At 47.6% G+C, this 23,711-nt stretch overlaps 1 protein-coding gene across 2 annotated transcripts in view; it reads left to right on the forward strand.

Moving 5' to 3' along the window:
- The window catches only part of LOC122533118 (homeobox protein caupolican), an 86,676-nt gene that overhangs the window by 29,658 nt on the left and 33,307 nt on the right, over positions 1-23,711 (forward strand). For both annotated transcript variants that reach the window (XM_043662512.1, XM_043662513.1), the window contains exons 2-3: positions 9,713-10,117; positions 23,193-23,326. In XM_043662512.1, the coding sequence (XP_043518447.1) occupies positions 9,713-10,117; positions 23,193-23,326 (539 nt within the window). The remainder of the gene's footprint in view (positions 1-9,712; positions 10,118-23,192; positions 23,327-23,711) is intronic.

The following is a 23,711-nucleotide window of genomic DNA, read 5'->3' on the forward strand; positions in this document are numbered from 1 at the left end:
TGCAACGTTTCGCTGTGTAATTACGGCCCTGGACACGGAAGCGCTCGATATCACCGTAATATCAGTTTTCAGGATCGTGGCCTACGTTCTCCTCGTATCTCCCTTTCTCTGTCAATCTCTCGCCGTCATCTCTCTCTCTCTCTCTCTCTCTCTCTCTCTGACAACTGCTCTCTTCTCTCTTTTCCTCTGCCTCTTTCCCTGTCCTTTGTCCACTCTCCTTTTTGTTTACCGTTTCACGAGCACGGTGTCGTTGGCAAACTTTCAATTGAAAGGGCCGAGACACAGATTGGAAAGGGCCGATTTACGTTCGACGAGCGATTTTCTTTGCCGCGGGCGAGCAACGTGTTTTCCTTCTGGCTGGGTAAAACGTGGCGACCTTGTATCAAAGCGTGTAATCGAACCCGTACTTTTCGTGTAATCGGTAATTACGCGGCGAACGAGATTAAATGCCGTTTGACTGTTGCAATTTACTACCCACCCCGAGCAGTGTTCGAGCTTGTGTTTTCCAAGTTTCGTTTCAACGAACGCACCTGGTATTTACGAATTCCGCGAGCACCGCGCTGCTCCAGTAGCGTACACACAGTGTACCTAGCACAAGAGGCGATCGAACCATTACAGCCACGATATTCCCTCTTATTAAACCTTGAGAAATTTAATCGCGGTCGTAGCTCTGTGATCGTAGATAACAGCGCAGCGGTCCAAATGAAAAAAAGAGGAAAAAAAAAAAAGAACCCTGGGCCCTTTCGGATCCTTTCGATACGACCGGCAATTTGTAACGACGGCACAGACAGAAGTCGAAATCGCGTTTGTTACGCGATCGGGTCCGTGAAATTATTACTTTGTGTCGACCGGTGTGTGATCGGTTACAATAATGCCCGTGAAGAAGTCAGCTTGGCGTTCCGCGCATCTCGCGGCGTATAAATGCGTGTGCATCGCATGACCACGCCGAAGCTGGAGCCGGGGCCGTAGAATTTCGTGGTTCGTTCACTTCGTTAACTCGCGGTTATTATACCGTCGTTATCCGGTTATACTTTGTTATTACCCGTGGTGTTTATCCGGGATCGGCGATGTTTCGGTGTACGGCATGAAACTTTCTCGGTTGCTCGATGATTGACGGAATCGGCAATTACGGCACGGATTCTCGCACGTACTTACCTACCGGGCACCACATACGTCCTACTGCACCGACCTTACACGCACGTCGCGGGAACCGGTTGCCTTCTCTTTAAAGGTGCACACGTGTCTCATCCGAGGCACGGGAACGGCCTCGCACCGCTTGCGAATTCGGCCGGGCTCCTCTCCTTTTCACGATTTCTCGCCGATCCGGCGGGCCTCTCTCGGCCGCAACACAGCCCCGCGTCTGTATACCCGACCGATCCGGCAGGAATGTCGTTTCTGAGAAAAACGATCGATATGTATATCGTGTAGATTGAATTTCACTCGGGACAGAGAGAGAGAGAGAGTGAGAGAGAGAGAGAGAGAGAGAGAGAGAGAGAGAGAAAGAGATCGTCCAGCCTCACACTCGAATTTTATTTCTCATACGCGTACGCGATGAAAAGACGAACGTCGTATTTCTTTTTCTCCCCTTTTCGTAACTCGACGACCCTTTTAACACCAACGTTTAGAAAGGTGTAAACGAGAGAAAAAGAAAGAGAGAGAGAGAAGGCTGAGAACGATCGAAAGAAATCGTTTCATAAAAATCCAACACGAACAGAGCGGACAGATTTTTCGCAAGATTTTCCAGGACGCGGCATCTCTCGTAAAAATCCAGACAGTCGGTAAAGAAACGCGTTTCGACGAGCTGCGTAAAAATACCAGCGAAAGCCAGCAGCCCGTCACTCGGTACAGTTAACGTTCACGCCTTCTTAACGTCGAGTTACAGCCACTTTAACGGAGTCTTTAGGGGCTTCAAATAGATCTCTCTCGGCTGGCCCCTCGTGCGCATCCTTTTCCATCTGGACGTTTTTAAAGCCGCGAGGCGCTCCACGAAACCGCACCCGGCATTCCGTGGCGCCCTTTAGCCCCCGGAGGTAATTAACGTTAAATTGTTGCCGTCATTACCATACGATATTTCACCGGCATCTGGCGGCCGTCGTCGTCGTTCGTGACTCCACGGCTCCTTACGTTTACGAACTTTACGAGCCGATTCCTTTCCATCGTTTCCATTCTTCCATTCGATTTCTTCCCCATAAATTGGAAAAGTCATCGAAGCTCCTCTTAACCAATAAAGACACGTGCACGTGCACGTCCGATTGTTCTACCTTCGAACTCGACGATTAACGTGGTTGAGCGCGAGATGCAATTACACGCCGTGAAATAAATAACAAGAGGCGCGTGAAGCTCGTTCACGAACGAACGCGTATGCTTATCGAGTCGCGAGACGTTCTAGATACAAAAAAAAAGAAAAAAAGAAAAAACAATATTCTACGCAGCGCGGAGCCTGCGGCAGATAACACAGCTCGAAATCCGATTAACTTCTATTCACCAGCGATACGGACAAATTGCAATTACACGGCGAGTTGGCGTTTAAACCGCGATTCGACGGTTCGACACTGGTGGCCGGGAAAAGAGAACAAAAGAGACCGAAAGAGCCGGGAGTAACAGTTAATTTGTCGCGAAAAAGAAGGGCGGTCAGGGTCTGGAGGTGTCGGGGGTGAGGGGGAGGTGGGAACCATAAATGCCGTTGTCATACAAGATGTTGCGCGAAGAAGAGGAGGAGAGCTGAAGAAAGCTACTGCGCTCTGGCCTGTGTGCGACGAGATTTCAGCGACAGGAAAAAAAAAAAAAGAAAAACGCGTGCTGGAGGAAGTCGAGACTTACTGTCCGTTCGTATCCCCAATCGTGCTCCGCCATCTTTCTCGTGCGAATTGCGCGCGCGTATTCCATTCCCATCTAGTGGCACTCCTTGGTTTCCTTCTCCAATGGGGAACTCTTTCACTTTACCGATCCGAGTGGATCGAATCGTCGGTCCCCCCGTGACAAAACCCCCTGCGTTAAGATTAACTTTCGAAATTCGCTCGCGTGACCCGACGAGATCACCCGCGGTTGTTGTTTGATAATTATCAGGTTAGCTGTTTGTTTCGTTTGTCGCGTGTGGCACTCGGCTCGGAGAGCCGCACATTGTCAAGTTTCTCCGGTTACTTTGCACAAGCGGCGATAACTCGCGATCAAACCGCTACTTAGTTCAACTTTAACACGTGTAATCCTGTTTACGGGGAACCCTTTGTACCGCCGAGTCCTGTTCTCGAAGGACTTTCGGCGTTCACGTTCCCTTCGCTTCTTCGTCGAGTCTTCCGTTTCACGACGCGCGTGTACGCATCGATTCTCGAGGGTTTCGTGACGAGAACGAACGAACGATCGTGTCAACGCGTGACGTTGCGTCGAACGGGGATCGCTCATCGAAATTCTTGGAAAGCGATTACTTCCCGATTATACCGAAATTAATCAGTCCGGGGCATTTTCGGTAAAATGTTGAAGATCTGGATCCCGAGCTTTCCGTTATCGTTGCTGATATTGGAGCGCGATGTCTATCGACCGATCGGTTATCGCGATCGTCTGTTCGAAATTACACGCTCGGCGTCTGCAGGACTCGTGATTGCGCCGACCGATCGGACGGTTAACGAAAGACCTCCGTTGCTCGCGGTGTTTCGTTGATGAAATTAACGTTGTTTACTTACGAAACAATCGTTAATAAAACGATCGATACGATCGAGCGGCTGTAGTGAACGCGCGCGATCATCGGACAGCGGCGACGATTTCATCGATCGCGCGCTGGTTCGTTCGATGTGTGTATCGATACATTGTAAATTCGCGGGCATCGGGAATAAGGGGTTGCCGCACTTACGTCGAAATTACACGTTCGTACCGGTAAATTATTCCTCATCATCGGGACGTCGGGAGAGCCTGCGTTCTCTTTACACCTGCGTCACGCATCGCTTGCCCGTGCATCGGATCATCGATAAACCATACTTAACGTTTTCCACGAACCATCCACTTCCTCGCATACGCTCGAGAACCGGGGCTTCCAATTAAAACGATCGCTATAATTACTCCGAGGGAACCGGGTTCGCGCGTTTCTCTCGCGGCTGGATTTGAATTTTATTTCTCAATCGTTTTCGCCTCGTGTGGTTTCTCCCTGTGCCCTCTGTGGCGCACGAACGAACAGAGCCGGCGGTCGAGAGAGAGTTTGTTTCACCCTTGAAGAGAAGAGGGGAGTTGATTTGCCAATGTGACTGTTACCGAATCGCCGACGAGAGTAGAAGAGAGAGAGAGAGAGAGAGAGAGAGAGAGAGAGAGAGAGAGAGAGAGAAAGAATGAGCAGACCTCGGCGGTGGATTGTCAGGGTTGCGAAGAGGGGAAACGGTAGAACGGCGGAGGAAAGGACAAACGTATCAGGACCGTTCCTGCAGGCCCGAGGATCCGCAGGGTTTTCGCGGCGGTGGTTGCTGCCGCGGGGGTGAAAGCAGCAGGCTTTTAAAAGGTTCCGATGGGAAACCCAGCAGGGCGTGAATGGCTCCAGACGCGCTGGAGGAGCCCCGGAACCGAGAGTTCGGTGCGAGAGACGAATTGGCGTGAGCGAGATGGACGCGAGGGCGACGAGGAGGGGAAAAGACAGAGAGTGTAAAAGGCGCGAGAGGAAGAAAGAGACGCGGATATATAGAACAGGGGGAAAGAGGATTGTGCGTGCACGAGAACACACGCGCTCACCGGCACGCATGTGTCACGGCCTCGAGATATTCCATCTCCTCCTCCTCCTCCTGTTTCTCCTCCTTCTTCTTCCTCTTCTTCTTCTTCGTCTTCTACTCGCCTTCTTCCTCCTCTTCCCGGCTCTTTGTTCACAAAAGTTCGGTTTACCTCGTTGCCTTCTCCGAGACCAGGTCTGTCCGGGTGTCTGCTTTTTTTCTCGTCTATTTTTGCGTCAGCTTCTTTCGGAGCGCGCGAACGAGCCTCGAAACCGTTCGAGGGGCCGGTTCCGCTCGTGGAAATAGAGAATCACCTACGCTCCCCAAACGATTCTGGCAAACGAGCGTCGTTTTAATTAAACATCTCGCGCTGCAGCAGCGCGATACCGTCGATAACGTGTGGCCACCGGTCGTCCCTCAGGGTTGCGACGCTGCAGCACCGGGATGCTTTTCCCTGCCGATTGTCGCCGTGTCGGGCGATCGACCGAGTAGAAAGTGGTCGCGACAGCTCGTTCGCCGCGAAAGTTACGCCGACGTTGATCAAAATAAATTAAAACACGCATACGAATGGCGGCGAATCGGTGCCGGCCGGGGCAGGATGATCGCGAGGACGATCGTCATCGCGTCTCGTCGTCCAGTTTCACGGCGGGACGCTATTTAAGTGCCACCGGCTGTAAATTATCGGACGAAATTTGTAGCTGGCGGCTATGGGGCGTCGAAATATCTTACGACTATTTAGCGCGACGTGGAATCCCGTTTTTCGTAAACACGTCCACGGGGCGAAAGATATGGACGCGATATAAAGAACGCTGGCGACGTCTCTATCCCCTTTCCCCTTCTCTTCTCTTCTCTTCTCTTCGTTCTTTTTCTTCTTCTTCTACTCGTTTTAATTCGACGAGCATTTTTTCTCGCTGCGAGAAAACAAAGGGCGGTAGAAGGGGGGGGGGAGGGGGGGGGGGGGGGGAGTGAAAAATCGTGCGCGCGTGAAAATAATGTTTTCGTTGATCCTATTTATCACGTTTCTCCGTAGGCGTCCTGTCGCGCCCGGCCTTCGATTTCGACACGCACTCTACGAATAGAAAGATGGCTACGTGATCGAGCAGTCTTCCACCGACTCATCTTCCTCTCTCCTTCTCCGTCTCTCTGCTCCCGAAGGAAACGGAATACGCGAGACGAAGACTCTCTTCATCAACGCGACGATACACCGGGTCGTCCCTCTTCGCTCCCTTCGTCTGCTCACCGAAGCTCGTTCTCTCGAAATAACTCCACGCCCCTGCCGTATTAATTACCAGGGATTCATTTCATCCTCATTTACCGCGAGCTAATTTACCGCGGAGAGAAGCCTGCGCGATATATGTACGTGCGTACGTACGCAACCCTTCCCTCGTGAGTGCTCTACGCGAGAGATCGACGACGCGCGCGCTGCCTTTGGGAAGCGATTAATCGCGGGATCCGCGCCGCCGTTGCCTACCTAGAACAACGCTGGAGCATCGTCCGTGCAACATCGGAGCGAATAAACGTCCAGGGGAAATTAATACACACGAGGCGGGGGTATATATATTTTTGGAATAATCCGCGCGGTGATTAACTCGGCTCGCGGGGAGAAGTCGCGTTCGACACGGCGCGCATTCGGACACGGAAAATATTTATCTAGCACGATGCGCTCCACTTTGCTGCTCGAGATAACACACCGCGGCGCAAAAAAGTTAACCTACAAATAATTTGCTCGGAGCTTTTTCATTCCGTCGTTAACACTGTCGTTTCGCGTAGATAATAATTTATAAACGTCATAACCTTACGCGCGATTATCTCAATACTAAATATTAATAACCGCCAATTATACGTATGCGTCGAATATACTGCGCTAGCAAGCAACAGTCTACGGACATTCTACGCGCTACGCAAATATGTATCGTAGACTCCGATATATATTCTGACCTAATCGTGTGATTATTCAAACGCGATGGAAGTCGCGGCCGCAACGAGAAGCGCTCGAGCGCGCAACCTCTCGAGACGAATTCTTCGTCCTCGCAACGAGAGAAGTTATTGACACGGAAAGTGTTAGTGGATCGAATGACAAACACACTGATTATTGATAGATTTAATATAAATTATGAAACACGTATAACGTTTAACTCTCATCGATTCACTTTCTGTCTCGTCTCTCATTCTTTGCGTCTGGGGATCTTCCCGATCACAACTGTTTCTCGTCACCATGCTCGCTCTCAATTATTCTCGCATACGTCTCTTTCATTCGTTCTTTCTTCTGCCATGAAATATATCAAACACTCAGATCACACCACACCACAATTATATGCACACTCTCGCCACACTCATCCTTCCATACAAACATTATGTATATTCATTCCACAATATATAATAACTATCTATGGTAACCACTACTACATAAAGCACTACTCGCTCCGTTCGTAATTAAGATCTATTGACATATTTATTGTCTCTGCGTGTTTGTTGCTTCGGCTCCATTTCGATGTTGTTTATATATTATTTATAATTTCGCTTCTTAGCAGCGTGGCGTGTGCAACAGGTACGACGTCTGTTACGATCGGGACAGACATCATGTTATCTTCGTTCAATGCAAATATTGTATATACCGTAGAAATTATTCTTCTCTCGTTAATTGAACAGTTACCGCGATGCTAATATCTCGTTCTCCTTGCGCGATACCGATCTCATTTTCTCAAGCAGCAGTATGACGTAAACTGTCGGCCTGTAGGATTGCACGTATAGAGACGATGTTCGTCAACAATGTTAATTATCGACACGAGGCTCGACCTAGGTCAATTCCCATCAGTCGTTCGTTCTCTTTTCACGTAGAAACGTTGCGTTTTCTTTCTCGTGTCTCTTTCGATTTCCGGTGAAAACGTGGCTGCAACTCGCTCTTACAGAGCATGTCGTTTCTTTCTCTGTATTCTCAGCGAATTGATATCGCACGCCGTAACGCAATAATTCTTTGTTACATAAAACATGAAAACAGTCTTTCTCGGAGCATGTACTACAATTAGACCGGAAAACGATGTACACGTTAAGATACTTGTTGTCGTTAATTTACGTTGTGCGAGGTAAATACACGCCGTGACGGTGGTATAGTATAGGGCGCAGATACATGCCGGGGGTATTTTTGACGAAAGGAAGGGAAAAAAAGAAAGAAGAAAAGCGCGTTGCTTTTCGCATTAGCATGCGACCGGTGTAATTTTCGTGCGATATTTGCGATCGTTTGTGAGAGCGCAAACACGGCTCGTTGGCCAACAGTTTGACTTATTCGATCGACTACCCGACGATAAATTTCCGTTTAATTTATTCGGTCTCGAAAGCCTTCGCCGTATAAGCCTCGGCTGTCATTATACAAAATTACGTGACAATTATTGCTATCGGAGGACCCTGATCACGGGCGAACATCGATGTCGCGCTACATACATAATTCCAGCCACGCGGCAAGAACTGTACGTACGTACGTGTACCTTCCGTCGAGAAACCTCGATCGAAGATTTTCGAAGTGGATTACTTTGCCTCGTCCTGCTTCGTTATTTACCTCTTTCTTTTTCCCCTACGCTCGGGCTTCTTCTACTCGCGTTGACGAGATCCTTTTCAGGAGTTAATTGTCGTGTGTCATCCGTTGTTTAATAACGGCAGATACCGCTACTCCATGCTCGATTATCGTCCATTAAAGTAACACGGAATTGCTATCGAGTTATCGAGCACGCATTTATAATCGGATCCGCGGCGATAAGCCTGCGGTATCACCTGCTTTTGAAATTACCGTCATTACCGCTATTAGTCCTTTGCTCCGGAATTATTTTTAAAACCGATACTACCTGGTTAACTCGTAATTTATTTCCATGTACCTGCTTTATTCGAGCTGGCGTTATTTCTTCTTCTTCCTTTCTCTCCTTTTCTTTTTTTTTTTTTTTCTTTTCTTTTTGTTTCTTTTCTTGTGTACGTACATCGATACACGGTGTTGGACAAAGTAAACATAGTTGACGGAAACGACACTATGAATCACCGACAACCGGCGAGTCACTGACAAAAGGGTTGACGAGAGATGCAGGGATTCTACACCCGTAGCGCGTTATTGCTGTATAATTTGTTTGCGTATAGTTTTGCTATACGCACCTCCGATTATACTCGCGAACGCGATTATCTAAATGTAATTCGTTCGACGGAGGTATATCAGATATCACTTCGAAACTCGTTCTTCTTAATGTTAATTCAATTAAATTTCCTATCTGGCTGATTATCTTATTATTCGGTGTTATTGCCACTTCACTTTAATCTGTTTTTTTATCGAATCGTCGACGCGTTCTGTGGTATCTATCCAGAGGTTCGCGACAATCGTAGCCCATAATGGCGAGAGTTTCGAACATAGTTTAATACAAAAATAACCCTCCTCTTCATTCATTCTCAATTTTTCAAATCAAGTTTGAATCCTTTCTCTCGAAATTCTTCGTCTATTTGTATAAGAAAGTTTGTTAGCAAGAAATGTTGTTAGTAACCGCATTGTAATCTTGCAATTTGAAATTATGTACCTATTTATAGAAGTACAATTAATTTAAAAAAAAATGACTTTAAACGTACAATTAATTTTAAAAAAAAAGAAAAGAAGTCCGACTAAATGCAACGGCTCGTTAAAACATTCGGTTCGCAATAAACATCCTTGTACGTACATTTGCGAAGTTGTTTTTAGCCTTACCTACTATTAACGATAATCGGTACGCTATTAAGCTGTTAACAAAATTTTTAAACGACTGTTAAAGCGTATGTGTCGCAAGTGTTGGACGACCGGACGAGTTACTTTTGCAAATTAGCACACGTTCAGTTTTCGTTTTTCATTCCTCGGTCAAATACCAACCGGACATCCCTGGATATTGGCCGAGGCCGATTCGAACCACGCCCGACACACACACACACACACACAGCCACGCGCGCGCGCCCATGATCAGATCGAGTCGAAAGGGGAGACGACGACGTGAATTTTCTACTAACAACTGTGAATTTCGAAACTTTTTCAGCTGCTGGTGAGCGGCGGGCAGCCAACGACGGCGACCTCGCCGGCGATGTCGTCGGGCGGCGCGCTGAGCCCCGGCGCGCTCTCGCCCTCGTCGACGGCGACAGCGACGACGAGCGGCGCCGCGGCGGCAGCCGCCTCCGGAGGGGCGAGCACCCCTGTGGCCGGCACCACGGGGCCCACCGGTTGTTGCGAGAACGGCAGGCCCATGATGACCGACCCGGTCACCGGACAAACGGTATGCAGCTGTCAATACGACAGCGCGGCCAGGCTGGCGCTGGGTGCTTACCCAAGGTTAGCACCCACTGCTACCTCCTACTCGTCTTACCCCACGCCGACGCCCTCCACCAGCGACCAAGGGCCCTACCCCAGCATCGGAATGGACAGCTCTGCCTTCTATCCGCCTCTGGTGAGTAGTTCTTCTTCTTTCGTTTCGTCTTCCTCCTCGCGATTCGCTTAGTCGCCGCTCCAGTTTTCCTTTCTCTTCTTTTTCCTCTTTTTCTTCTTTGTTTTCATTTTTTTCCCTCTCTCCCCCCCCTCTTTCTCTCTCTCTCTCTCTCTCTCTCTCTCTCTCTGTCTTTTTTCCCCTTTTCTTCCTGCAAATAGGAAGGTCGCAGGTTAATCGCACGAAGGTAATTAGCGACGTTTACGCAACGCGGCGCGATGAATTATTCATCAGGCGATTATTCAACAAAGTTGTTGCGTACGGTGAGCGTGTTTTATCGGGTGGGTGGAATTTGAATATCGCGGACGCGGAGGTTAGCCGGTGTATCTCGCGGTTTGACGTCTCTCGGTGGTTCTTCTTTCTGTGATTGCAGCGGCTACCGTTGAAGAGCGTTGGCACGCTCGCTTGCAGATTCCTTACAACTGCTTACAATTAGAAGCGGCGAACCGCTTCGCTCGTTCTAATCGAAAGACTTACGACCGTTTGATATTTATAAACCGCGTGCGATCATTAAACGGTTTATTAGCTGCGTTTCGAGAGACGAGAGCGGATCTCCTCCTCTTTGTGTTCGTCCTCGCGATGCTCCTGCAATATAATACGTCTCGTAGCAGCGTTTCACCCGCGAAACGTTTCGCGGCCGGTAGATTGATCGAGTCGTCGTTCTAGGCGTGCCGGACGATTATTACTGCCGTTGGCCCGAACCCGAGACGGATTAGCGGTCGGCACTGCCGCGAATTAGCTTGGAATCCCGATGACGGAGGCACGCAGACGTGTCTCCTCTCTCTCTCTCTCTCTCTCTCTCTCTCTCTCTCTCTCTCTCTCTCTCCTCGTTTCTCGCCGATGGATCGCCGGCCGGCCGCCTAGAACCACCGAGAAATCCATACGTCTGGCCATACGTTGCGCTTTCTAGCACCAGCCTCGCTCGCCCGGCTGCGTCGAATTATTCACGCGCGGCTGTCGAGAGTCGAGCGATAACCTCGTTCGTTTGAGACCGTTCTCGCTTCGCGGAAGACGCGTCTCGCTACCTCTAACGAGAGCCCACGTGATGGATTCCCCGGTTATATTTCACGAGGCGAATCTCTCGCTCCGCGGAGATCCCCTCTCCCGCCGCGCGTCTCTTGCGAAACGCGCGAGACGATTTTCGTCGCTTGCGAGGAAAAAACGCGTAGCTAAGAATAAGTCTAAGTGGCGTTGTGTCGGTCGCGTTGGGCAAAGACGAGAGAGAGAGAGAGAGAGAGAGAAGACGAGGCTCGCGTGCTGTCCAGTGAAAAAGTCGTCGCTGGGTAATTAAGTCACCGCGGACATTGAAATTGTACAGGGAATCGGTATCGCGTGCAGGACGCGAAGAAATGGGTAGGCGGAGCGAGGGACGTTCATGTTTCTTCGTTGTAAAACTTGTTCGTCGATCAACGCGACGAGACGGGACGAGGACACGAGACGGAGAGAGACTTCTCGTTGGCGTACACGTGTTTAGCCCGAGAGGAATGCGGACGGTTTGTGGTGCGCGCGTAGGGTGCACAGGATATGCACAGGCGATCGGTTATTCCCCGCGAGGAGAGCCCGTTTAAAGCGTTTCGTTGCTCGATCTTGCCGCCGCCCGCAAATTTGTGGAAATAACGGTAAGAGACAATACGTAATGCGTGGACGTGCGATGCGACGTGGAGAGTTATCGGACGATGTGTTACGTGAACGGATGAAGTGTTTTGAGCACGACAAAAATCAGCACGAGGAAAGAGAAAGAGAGAGAGACAGAAAGAGAACACTCGTGTATAGCAAAACTGTTTGCGCGTAATCGCGAGCGTATCGACGATTGCCTGATAAAACGCGTCCGACGTGGACACGTAGAAATAGGCGGGCGATTGTATCGGCGTTTCGGCCAATTTATATCTGTATCCACTCGAGCGTGGATACTCACCACCGGGAGGTAGAAACGATAAAAAGATTGCCGTGGAAAACACGCTCGGTCCGCCAGATGTTGCGAGCCCATTTGAAGCGACTTCGAGCCCGTGAGCGGCGTGCTTCGAACCCGAGAGAAACGGACAGATAGACAGACAGAGAGAGCTGATAATTAAACTCTCCGTTTATTCCCGGCGACGCGACATTCTCCTTTTTGCCGGCCGCAAGCTCTCCGTGGCCCCTTTAAAACGAACGATAACCGCATTAATCCTTCCCCGCTGGGGAGTGAAAGGTCAATCCGAGACACACGGGCGTATGTATATCATACGTCAGCGTTTCAGTATCGCGTCGGCGAATTTTTTTATCGTACGAAACACGCGTTTCCTGTGGCCGTGTGCCCGCGTTTGCTTTCCTTTCTCATATCGGCCGATCGTTCGCGCAGTTTCCACCCGAAACTGCCCGAGAATACCTTGCTACACCTCGGAGTAATAGCAGCCGATAATGTTATCGTTGTCGCTTAACTTTCGGCGCGCGAGATAGAGAAAAATAAAGGATAGAGGATGGAGGGAGCGCGACCAATTAAATTTGAATTTATCGACATAATTATACTAATTGATTGTTCCGGACGAAATCGCTGAACAATCGATCTCGCGCACGGCCAAGACCGGTCGAGACTGATTGGACAAAAGCAGGCAACGAGTTCCAGGTAGAGAGTGAAGTCCCTCTATGGCACCGTCCGGAGTGACTCGTCATTCTACCGCTCGAACGATCCGAGCTGTTTAAATCTCAACTAGAAAAACATAATCGAAATCAAATTGAAACTCCAGTTCAGCCTCTGAAACGCTCTTTCGTCGACGCGAAGCGTCCACGTAAAAGTAAAATTCCACGAGCTCAGGAATAGTTCTGTGACAGAAGAAGTGCTGGTTTTCTTATCTCAGTGGTCTGCTCCCTCTCCTTTTTCTCTCTCTTATTAACGGTACAGCTGTAAATAAAGTAAAGCGACGACACGAATTTTAACAATATTATAACGATATTCTATTTGGCTTGTCTCATAAAAAATTAATTGCTAGTTTGGAAACTTATTATATTTATAATAAATTTGAACTATTTTGACGTGTACATATGTGTGCATGTATCTTAATTAAGAAAGTTTCAAATAAAATATTCGTCGACATTTGTACATATCGCATGTGCCCATCCGTAATACATAGTGCATTGAATCTGATTTTGCCCCAAATATTAAATACTTATACTTCAGTAGATGAAAAAAGTGTCAAGATAAGTAATAAATATAATAAGTAATAAAAAAATAAATAATACTCTATAAAATAGATCGCTGTAAACACTACTTCCGTGACAGAAGAAGCGCTGGTTTTCTTATCTCAGTGGTCTCTCCCTCTCTTTTTCTCTCTCTTTAACGGTACAGCTATAAACAGGGCAAAGCGACGACGCGATGTAGACAAACTGTAACCGAGCGGTTCGAGTGGTTTGAAACATCCATATCGTGGCTCGTGATGTTCACGTTTAGGACGAAATTTCCACCCCGAATCGCGCGTTCAGCCAATCGGCAACGCGGCTACTGCGATAACGAGCGGGCGGCTTTCATTGGGCGAAATTACACGGCCGCTTTCCACGCGGCAGCAAATGGAAAGAACCGAACGAGACGCGCAGATAACGAGAGCGTGTCCCGTGACGCTTGAATTTTCACTGTTTTCGATTGTTACCGAAACTTTAGCCAGCGCGTCGGTCTCACGAATAAGCTGATTCTCCAAAGTTGGTCAGTTGTCGTCGCGACTCCGATAACGCGCGCTCGCGTGGTACCGATTCTTTCGAACCTCTTATCTCCGCCGCAAACGGTGACCGCGGCTTTTTGATCTTTGCCGCGCAATCACTTCTCGACTCGCCGCTGATAACGAGAGATAGCATCGCTCCTTTGCTTATCTCGACTATCGTCTTCCAACTGAAACGTACCGATTCACACTTGGTTCTTCCCAGTGGCTTGCGTTTTCACGATTAACGACCGTTTCATAACAAGTGGATATCGATAATCAGTAATAACCGCGCTGATTGTACCATCGCCGTGGCGGAAGAAAAATATATGCTCCATTACACAATTTGCCTGATTGTGAGGATATACAGCGATTGCGAAAAGTAGGATAAAACCGAGTACTTATTATATTTCGTACTTACTTGGATGGCAAAAAAAAAAAAAAAATAGAAAAATTCGCACAAGGCTAAATTTTTTAATTGTACCTTGTACAATAAGGAAATGAGCAAACTTTTTGGAAAAAAATTGTTCAACTCACGGGACAATAAAATTTTCTGATAGTATACAAATATGTACTCGAGTTTGCCCTATAAAGGTGAGTAAAACCTACTAAAAGACATATAAAATGCAACACAGTTGTAAAATTTTTATTTTCATTAGTCAAAAAATAGTAAAAACAAGCTTGCTTCTAAGAAATATAAAGTTATTCTATTTGGCCTGTCTTATAAAAAATTATGTTAATTACTAGTTTAGGAACTTGGGGATTATTTTAATGTATAAATATATGTATATGTATCTTAATTAATGAAACAAAAATCGCAAATAAAATATTCATCGGCCTTTTCCACACTTGTATTGATCAATTAGGTGCGAACGTGACAAATTCCACGTCGTTTGCGAGATTTCTATAAAAATAAGGATAAGCAAATACTTTAATAGTCACTGTACTGCAGAAAACGAGAGCTATTATTAGTATTCTGCCTTGTTTCAGAGGCCTCGTTACAGCCACGCAGCCACACAGCACTCGCGATTCTAACTGATAGTACTCTCTTGCACAATAATGCATGAATCAATATTAATGAATTGACAATTAACAAGCTGTCGGCGTGGATTATACATCTCTTTAACTGACTCGCAATTGATAAAACTGACGAGTATAGAATTACGGTAGTTTATTACTAGAAATAAATTACGCGGCATTATGAGTGCTGGAACGTTTGAATTCTTTCTCGCAGCCTGACTTTAGTCTCCGCTGAAAACTAGAATTCGACTGAACAAGTTGCGAGTACGAACATTGCGTTAGCGATGAAAGTGATCGATCGGTGATACCGATTCGAATATATTCGATCGTCCTGATTTCCCTTACGAACTAGTAATCGGCCTTAATCTCTCACTGGAATGACGTGCCACGCACTTTTTTTGTCCCAAAATCGCGATATTTCAGTTTTAAATATACCGAAATATAATCCAGGCAAAACAAATAATAAATTTATTACTTTTTAGTAATTTCTATCATACCGACGAGTTCACAAAGAAAGCGACGAATTATTGTACACTATTTTAATTTTGGTCACTCGTTATGGTCCGTGAATCACAGCTGCCAGCGCAATGTGTTAACCTTACAACTACGTATGACGAGTTAACTCGTCGTCAAAAGAATACTTTCCAGCGCGTAAGACGAGATAACTCATCGTGGAATTTTGGAAGTGATTAGCACTCTGTTATTAGATTTTAATGTTATTGATCGTTTTTTTTTTTTTCGAATCGTTCTTCATCTTCCAATCTTTTCGTCTTTTCACTCACATTTGAGCGCGCTTTTGGTAAGTTAGCTTCGACAACTAAGTCGAGTCGCGTGATTCCACGACAATCGGCATTATAAATGGGATCGATGGACGCACAACGCCGGGCCGACGAATTAATTTGGATCGGCATTTTATCGGGGACAGAGAGCGGATGGCTGGCGAACGCGAGGAATGCGGATTCAAACGCGCGAGCTGCGACTTCTACTATTGCACGCGGCTCGTTTCACGGGCCGGTAGCGAATGTTTAATTGCCACCGGGATATTTCGCCGCGATTGTGTCACCGTTTCTCGATAAGTACCATTCACAGATCGCCGCTGTTTCTCCATCGATCGGACGCGGAAAGTTATCGACCCGCGTGTGGTTGTGGTTCGCGTTCCCGATGCTCCTCGAAACGGCTCGAGGAAGAAGGAAACGAGGCAAAAGCGGGAAGCAAAGGTAACGAGCCTACTTATGGAGTCGGAGTACTGGTTCCAAGCTACGTTTGACGTCGAGCTTGTTGCCGTTCTGTTAATTAAATGGAATCGCGAATTGACTTTGCTTTAAAAGTACATAAAGAGAGCCCGAACGGGTTTCGTACTTTACACTTTCGGTCTCAGACTTTTAGGCTTCATGTTTAGTGTTCGAAAATTGACTAGGCAAAATAGAATGGAATAAATAAAACCACGATCCCATGTAAATCTTTTCTGTATTTCTTTGTTTCCAAGGCTGGGATCAGGCGTGTTTTATCAGTTCAATGCAACATATGTTATTTATGAGGATATTAAAATAACTTTTAGAGTGAAACAATACGTTGAAATATATGTTTATATTAATTTAAAAAATATAAAAACTTTAAACGAGAACACCAAGCTTGTTTTTTAGATACCAGTTCAGTCGATATCTGGTTGATATAGGCAGCGGCAATACGAACAATATTTTCAAGCTTTAAAATTTTTGTTTCTTATTTTAATTTCTCTGCGCTTCGTATGGGAAAAAAAATCTGCTCGCAAATACAGGCGAAACTTTCCAAACGGAACTTCGTGAATATTCATGGTTAAAATTCAAATAATTCTTCTTCACAATTATTCTAATTTTGATTGTACAGCGCGGTCCGATTGTGAATAGCGTCTAAGGGGCGCCTGATATATATATATATATATAGATCATCGAAAAACAAAGCACTAGGCTCACGTGGAAACCACTCATTTGCTTATTCGCGTAATCGTGTTTCCAAGTTTTTATCGGGTCCCAGGGATTCCCGCCCGATTCTCGAATAAAAGCTAAACAACAAACAGCGACGACAAACTTGTTCGTTCCGCTGTTAATTAATCGCTTGTGGTTGTTGTATCATCCGCATTTGGACCAATGGATGGATGGAGAGATTAGAAAAAGATCTGGTTTTCTTGTATTTTATCTGGAAACACGTGTCGTGGCGTGATCGCACGCGATTGTTGGGAATAAATGGAAATACTGGACGTCTCGTCGTTGGAGGAGGGACGCCACGTCCGCTCTGGAATCGGCGGCGCGGTCGCATGTCTCACCCGGCGCAACGAAAAGAGAGCCGTTCGAGCATTCCGATCCGCGATATCGCGAAATGCGTTACTTTACGGCTCATTGATAAGCGTAACACACGTAGCACTCTTAATCGCCGGACCGTTTACGCTCTTATAATTGGCAGTTACGCGCGGCTCGCATGCGATACAATGTGCTAGCATGCGGCTCTCGTCTTGATGCGACGCGTGTTCCGCGCGCACTACGCTCCCTCCACTAATGTATGTAAACGCGTCCCCGCTAAACACACAAGTTGGTTCTGACCGCCAATCTTTATCCCTCGGAATATGTTTGTGGTGTCCGACTGCAACTTGCTATTGCGCACATCGCTCGTGTAACATCCTGTAGACCGTAGACGCGTTCGAGGCTGGGAACGTACCAAGTGGTTTAAAGTAGGATTTGCTACGGGCAAATATGAAATGGCAGGAGTCCGTCTGACGCGAGTGTAACGTTTGAAAATTGGAAGAATAGAAACGTGTCCGTTCGACTGAGAAATCTCTGATGTACAAGCCGAGATGTTGTTGACGCATTCAACCCTATTGCTGTTCCCTTTCGTTATTTCCCACTTGTGTTTCGGCAAACATTGGAAAATATTTCGAGTTTCAATCGAAATGCGAGACAATTCTTACGAGACTTCGATTAAATTTTATTAATTCTTCAGAGAGACACCGACTCATATGTGTACTTTCGATTTTTCTTTTCTAACTTAAAATTATTCCAAGTGAAAAGAAGTGAAAACAACAAAATTAAATCGTTCTTTTCTCGAGATGAAACACATAAATCACGTTCGTTTGCTAAACTGAGCGTTAAAATTGAAACGCAAGATAAACAGTAAAAACTGCCGATGATTAAAACGTAAAATTTCCATCCGAGGCATTAAAGTCTAAAAAGTAGAGAAATTATAATACAATGGAGAGTGTACAAACTTTTATTTATATATTTTACGAAAAATTATTTAAAAACACACTGTTTTGCATCTATAAGGTGTTTAACAAAAATTATAAATTGGTCATTTTGACCACTTTGGTAGTTCTAGCGTTAAGCAGAGTATGTATAGGCTGTTTAAAATCGGTTAGGTCATGGCTAATTCCCCCACCACAAGACGGCTCTCCCCTCCACTGTTTCTCCATGCAACGCAACGTGCATTGCAAAGGAAAGCACGATCGCCTCGAATGTCAAGATTAATCGAGCCTCGAGCTTACGATAGTTTAATTGATTTTATTTGATCGGTAATCTGTTTCGATATCTCTCGTCCTCCGTGTCGGACGAGTCGCGCGGAAAAATTCAGCGCGCGAACGGGGACGGTAGTTGGCGTTATTAGTCGGGCTTGACCGATCGACGCTCGAGGAATGCCATTTGTCGTGAGACGATGCGTCGAACGTCATAGCTTTGCACCTTTATCGCAATAAATTGCAGCTGGCCCGCGGCCTGCTCGCCCTGGTCAGCCCTTCGTGGAATTTCAGCGGCGTCGTGCAATTTCGTGCACGCGACGGGATCGTTCAGCCTCCCGCGGCCAACCAGCCAGCGCGACAACCCAGAGCCTGGAATGTCATAAGCCGGTGGCCACGGGTATTTTGAGAATTTTGACGAGTCCGCGATCACCCTCTGCTCGCGATATCGGTGCCCTCTCGACGCCGTTCGTGCAACGTCCTTTGGTCTAGTTGGAGCTGCAATATATTTAAAAAAGTATAGCGCCAAGTGTAAGTTTCCTGGGCATTTTGCTCGGTAACCACGCCCATAAATGTCTCAATCGACTAGAAAAGTAAGTTAATACCGATTTGCAAGTTTGCGTCAAACGCGAGAGATTTTTCCTTCTTTTCGTGAAATGAGCGATAAACCGGTAAACGGGCAGAATACACGTTATACGGTGATACCGGCCCCAGAATCGGTAATAAAGCTGCGTTATCGTGCGAAAATCGTTGTCGCTGCGTAAACTAATCTTATCTGAGAGGGTGAAGTTATTAGTAACGTATATCGAACATAATGTAATCTTATCAGATTATCAATATATATATATTGGCTAGAAAATGGAATGAAACGTGACTCAATAACCGCTTTGTTCCGAGTAATTTTGCAGGTGTTTCGCCCGTTCGAGCCACGAACGAACTGCACAACCCTCCGCTTTATTTTCCCCATTTCTCCGCCGGTTAAGCCGCGTCGCGTCGGAACAGGTATCCCCCCCTCTCGAAGTGGGATTCCCTGAAAGTCTTTACTGGGCAATAACGCCTTTCTCGGGCCGGTGGACCTTCGCGAATTTCCACGACGCGATGATCGTTCGCGCAGAAGGAACGAAGAAGCCCATAAGACCCCGAGGAGAAGGAAGTCAAATAAAAGCCCTCGGTCTCAGCTCGGCACTCGACTCGCGAGCACACACTCCGTTACCTAAGCGGTGCGCGCGCGTACACGAAATTCTTACATAATGAGGTGACTCAAATAAGGTCATCGACAGGCTGTGCAACGACGAGGCTGTCGTCGCGCAAACGAATGGTCGCGCGCGAATTTCCCCGTTTTAACCTGTTTCCCTACATCGCCGCTGCGTTCTCTCGCGTTCTTTCCATCTTTTCTTCCTCGTTTCACCCGTGACCCTTTGTCTCCTCGAGAGACGGAGCAGAGAGAGAGAGAGAGAGAGAGAGAGAGAAAGGGCAGAAAGAGCGGGGATCGTTAAGCAGGAAGCACGTGCTCCCGACGATTCGAGTGCGGCGCGCCGTCGTTTCGACGAGCATTATAATATAATAAGAGTCGGATTAGCATTGAATGAAGTGGGTGGCGCGAGAGCGCGGAGCGATAAAGGGAACTAATAAAATGCGGCCTCTTTAAGGCGAGCACGGTGGTCCTTGTTCAACGAAAGCTCTCCTCCCCGGGGGGAGTAAATAAAAAAGAAAAAGGAAAGGAAAAAAAGAAAAAAGAAAAGAAACCCGGCGAGCAGCGCTCGTGTCTCGAATAGAGAGCAATACGCGCACGATCTTTCATCTGGCTCGCGAATCGATCGGACCTCGCTCGCTGCAAGCTCACTGAAAGCTCGCTGTCCCACGGCGGAAGCTCTCTACGGCTTCATCATCGTTTCGTATCGATACTAAACTCCCTCCGACTCTTTCGACCCACCCAGCCCCCGACCGTTAATTAAATTATCGTCCAACAACTGCCGAGGCCCGAACCTCTCCAACTTTAACTTCCAACGGCCTCGTGTCACGTCGCCTCGTTCCCCTCTTTATATTCGGCCAACTTTTCCGCCGGTTGTCTTTTGTCGCTGACCTCCTCCTTCTCCTCCGCCACCACCTTCCCCGGATCGAACTCCGCGAAACGCCGCCGTCCAACTTGGCATTGTGCTGCTCGCCCGCTAAACTTTCGGGGCTACGGCCGCGCGCGCGTTCTAATTGACCGCGTACGTGTGCACGCGCAGCCACGCAGCTTCCGCGAGCGTGTGTTCGCTTCGTAGTAACGCGGCGAAATTTGTTTTACCAACTGTTTCGCGTTCCGCGAAAGTAATGGAAAAGAAAAAAGGATTTAAATTGAAATAGTGTAGATTCGAGTTTCGAGAAACGGTAGATGCGTATCGTGCGATATCGTCATAAGGGGAGCGTTTAACGAATAAAGTACGTACTGCTTTTTCGCGTTTTTTTTCTCTGTGTGTGTGTATGTGTATGTGTGACCGAGGGCGAATCGACGACAGTTCGCACGGCATCGAACGCACGCGCGTGTTCCCTTCAATTTTCGAAAATTGCGGTGAAAATGGCGTACGAACATGCGTGTTAAACTCGCGACTCGCCTTCCTCAACCCCTTTCGCCGTTCTCGCGGGGCGGGGGAGGTGGCGTACATCGTGCAGAACTATCGAACGATGAAAAGAACGAACGACACGGTTTTTGTCCGATCTAAAGTTAATCAAATTGATACGCTTCCGCCGGCTGTTTAACAATTTCTCGACTCGTCACGTACGTTCGAGCTGCCACACACGTCAGTGGCGAGTCGCTTGATCGCGACCGATCCATCGGTATCCGCTCGTGCACGTGTGCTCTCTGATATAATCGGCGGCGACATCGTTTTTTCGCCCAGAGAGAAACGCGGCTGTCGTGACACACGCCGAGCGGCAAACGCCCAGAGATACCGTTCCTATATAATTTTTCCGTTTCTGTATAATTCAAGGGTTTCGATAACGAAATTTTATTTGTCGGCAAGCACGCGAAGCGCGGATAGTCGTGCTGCAGCCCGACTCTTGTCATTTTAAGTAATGCAAGCTGTCTACCACTATTTACATACTTCAAGTTTACCGTCTACTTTAGTTTACAAAATGAAAAATTGCGCGTACTAGCGACGATCAGCATTCTTCTTCAGTAGAGGCCTCTCCTTTTAGAAAGGCACTTGGAGGCCAAGTATCAAGATTGAATGTGCGCCGAGGGTCCTCTCCGGGTCCTAATGCGGTCCGAAAATTCGACTGGCGCATACTTATTGCTACCATAATGCTGGCCGAGCGCTGGCAACAATAGTTTCGAGGCGTCGACGCCGGACCACCCGCGGCTTGCCATTAAAGTCACCTCCGTGGAAAGGGGAGGCATCGAAGGGCCAGCAACAACAGGGGACAAATATGCGTGCCCTTTCGTTCTTCCTTTCCATTCCTCTCCTCTGTCTCTCTTCTGCACACGCTGAAAGGAGGAAGAGCAAAGTAGAGAAAGGAACGGTGGATCACAAAGGTAGCCACGGCCGAGCCTCGACTCGGAAACCGAAACCAGGGGATGAACCCGTGACGAGAATTAAGAGTCCGAGAGTGAGATCGTCGCCGATCTATGTAACGCGAAACTTCCTGGCGCCAAACGCCTCTAAGCCTCCGCTCTAATAATATCCCATTGTGCTACCATTAGCTACCGAACACGCCGCCACCGTTTCTCGTGCTTCTCCGCCCTGTTTTCTCTTTTTTCACTCGTCCTCCGGGTGTCTCATCTTGTCTCTATCGCTCCGAGTGTGTGCAGCATCTTACGTAGCGACAGGATGAGACATCCTTGTCCTTGGACAAGCTAGGTAGTCCGCTGTCTCGTTAAACATAGAGATTTTTGTCCTCTTTGCCCCGTTCCAGTCTCTCTCTCTCTCTCTCTCTTTCTCTCTCTCACTGTCTCTTCTTTTCGCTTTTATCTTTGACCTCGACGAAGCACCAAGTCGAAGGGAAAGTACAAAACCGTCGCAAAACCGTTAACGGCGAGCACAAACTGCCGCTAGTGAACAGTGAGGCATTGAACGTTGCGAACGGTTCCCGTGGGTGTGACTCGATTAGCGGATCGTCAGTCACTCGTCGATGGATTGACCGATAGATGCAACGAAAGCGTGATTGCCGCTTAAGATGATGGATCGATCGATTTTAATTCGGACGAATTGTTTGCATAGATTGCGCGGCGGGTGCGGGCTACTCGATTCGGGGCAGGGGATAATCGGGCTTGGTGACGAAATTAGTCGGAAGGCGCTAGCTAAAAATAACTGTCGCTTTTGTGCATCATTGTTCTCTCGCAGGCGTGCGTGCAGTGCGCGATATCTTGAATTATCGGTGCGTATAAACGATACACACGATTGTTGTTGTGTTCACGTTAGCTCGGCCGCAGAAGGTTGACGCAGATCGCCAAGACGCATTCGTTCTTGGTGACCATCGTCGCTTGTAGTTAATCGATCATCGTTTTAAAACACCGGTGTAGCGCTGTCATATGGTATCTAGTGTGTTTACAATAAAGCTAGTTGTAACATTGCCGTCTTAAGCGTTGTTGCACGGCTGACCTTAATACGCGGGTAGATAAGTTGAAAGATGGATCGCCCCTTCCGTCTGCATTGCAGACGAATAATCACCGATTAATGACGCTTCTGTTGTATTACCGAATTACAAGACGAACAATACTCAGACAGACCGTTTTTCGTCCGTTCTTTTTCCCCATTTGAATTTCCCGACGTGTAACTTGGAGGAAGTTGCGACGTCGAAATGTAACGTGCGGGTTACCGCCGTCGCAGGAGCAGCAGCAGCGATACAGCAGTCCCTATCCAACGTAATTAATTATGCGATTCGATTGCAGGGTAATCCGTACGGACTGAAGGAGGCGACGGGAATGGGGATGACGGCGGATATGGGTACTGCATGGGGCACGGCCGCCCTTCAACCTGCCGCCACTGGTTACTACCCCTACGATCCAACCCTGGCCGCCTACGGGTAAGTTTATCACCAGGTTTCATGGTCTCTCGGCTCCATTAGATTAAACCACCAGCCGCGTTCCACTCTCTCTCTGTCTCTCTCTCTCTCTCTCTCTCTTTCTCTTTCTCTTTCTCGCTCCTTTACGCCGCTCGAGAGTCGCCATTAAAACAAGAGTCACGATCTCTCTTGCCCGTTACACATATAACCGGCAGCAATGGTTATCGTTATCGCGAATGCGTAATACCTTTCCCTCGATATAACCAGAGTGCTATACAATTTTGAGCGGCCCGTTGATATTTATGCAAAACGGGCGATTGCCCTTTGCGCGCCTCGTGTTCGCGTAGTGGAAGCACGTTGCTCGTAGGCAAGGCCGTTCGAATTCAAAGTCTCGAAAGAATCGTCC

This window comes from Frieseomelitta varia, unplaced genomic scaffold (genome assembly GCF_011392965.1).
Source record: "Frieseomelitta varia isolate USP_RPSP 00005682 unplaced genomic scaffold, Fvar_1.2 scaffold_495, whole genome shotgun sequence".
In the NCBI taxonomy this organism is placed as follows: domain Eukaryota; kingdom Metazoa; phylum Arthropoda; class Insecta; order Hymenoptera; family Apidae; genus Frieseomelitta; species Frieseomelitta varia.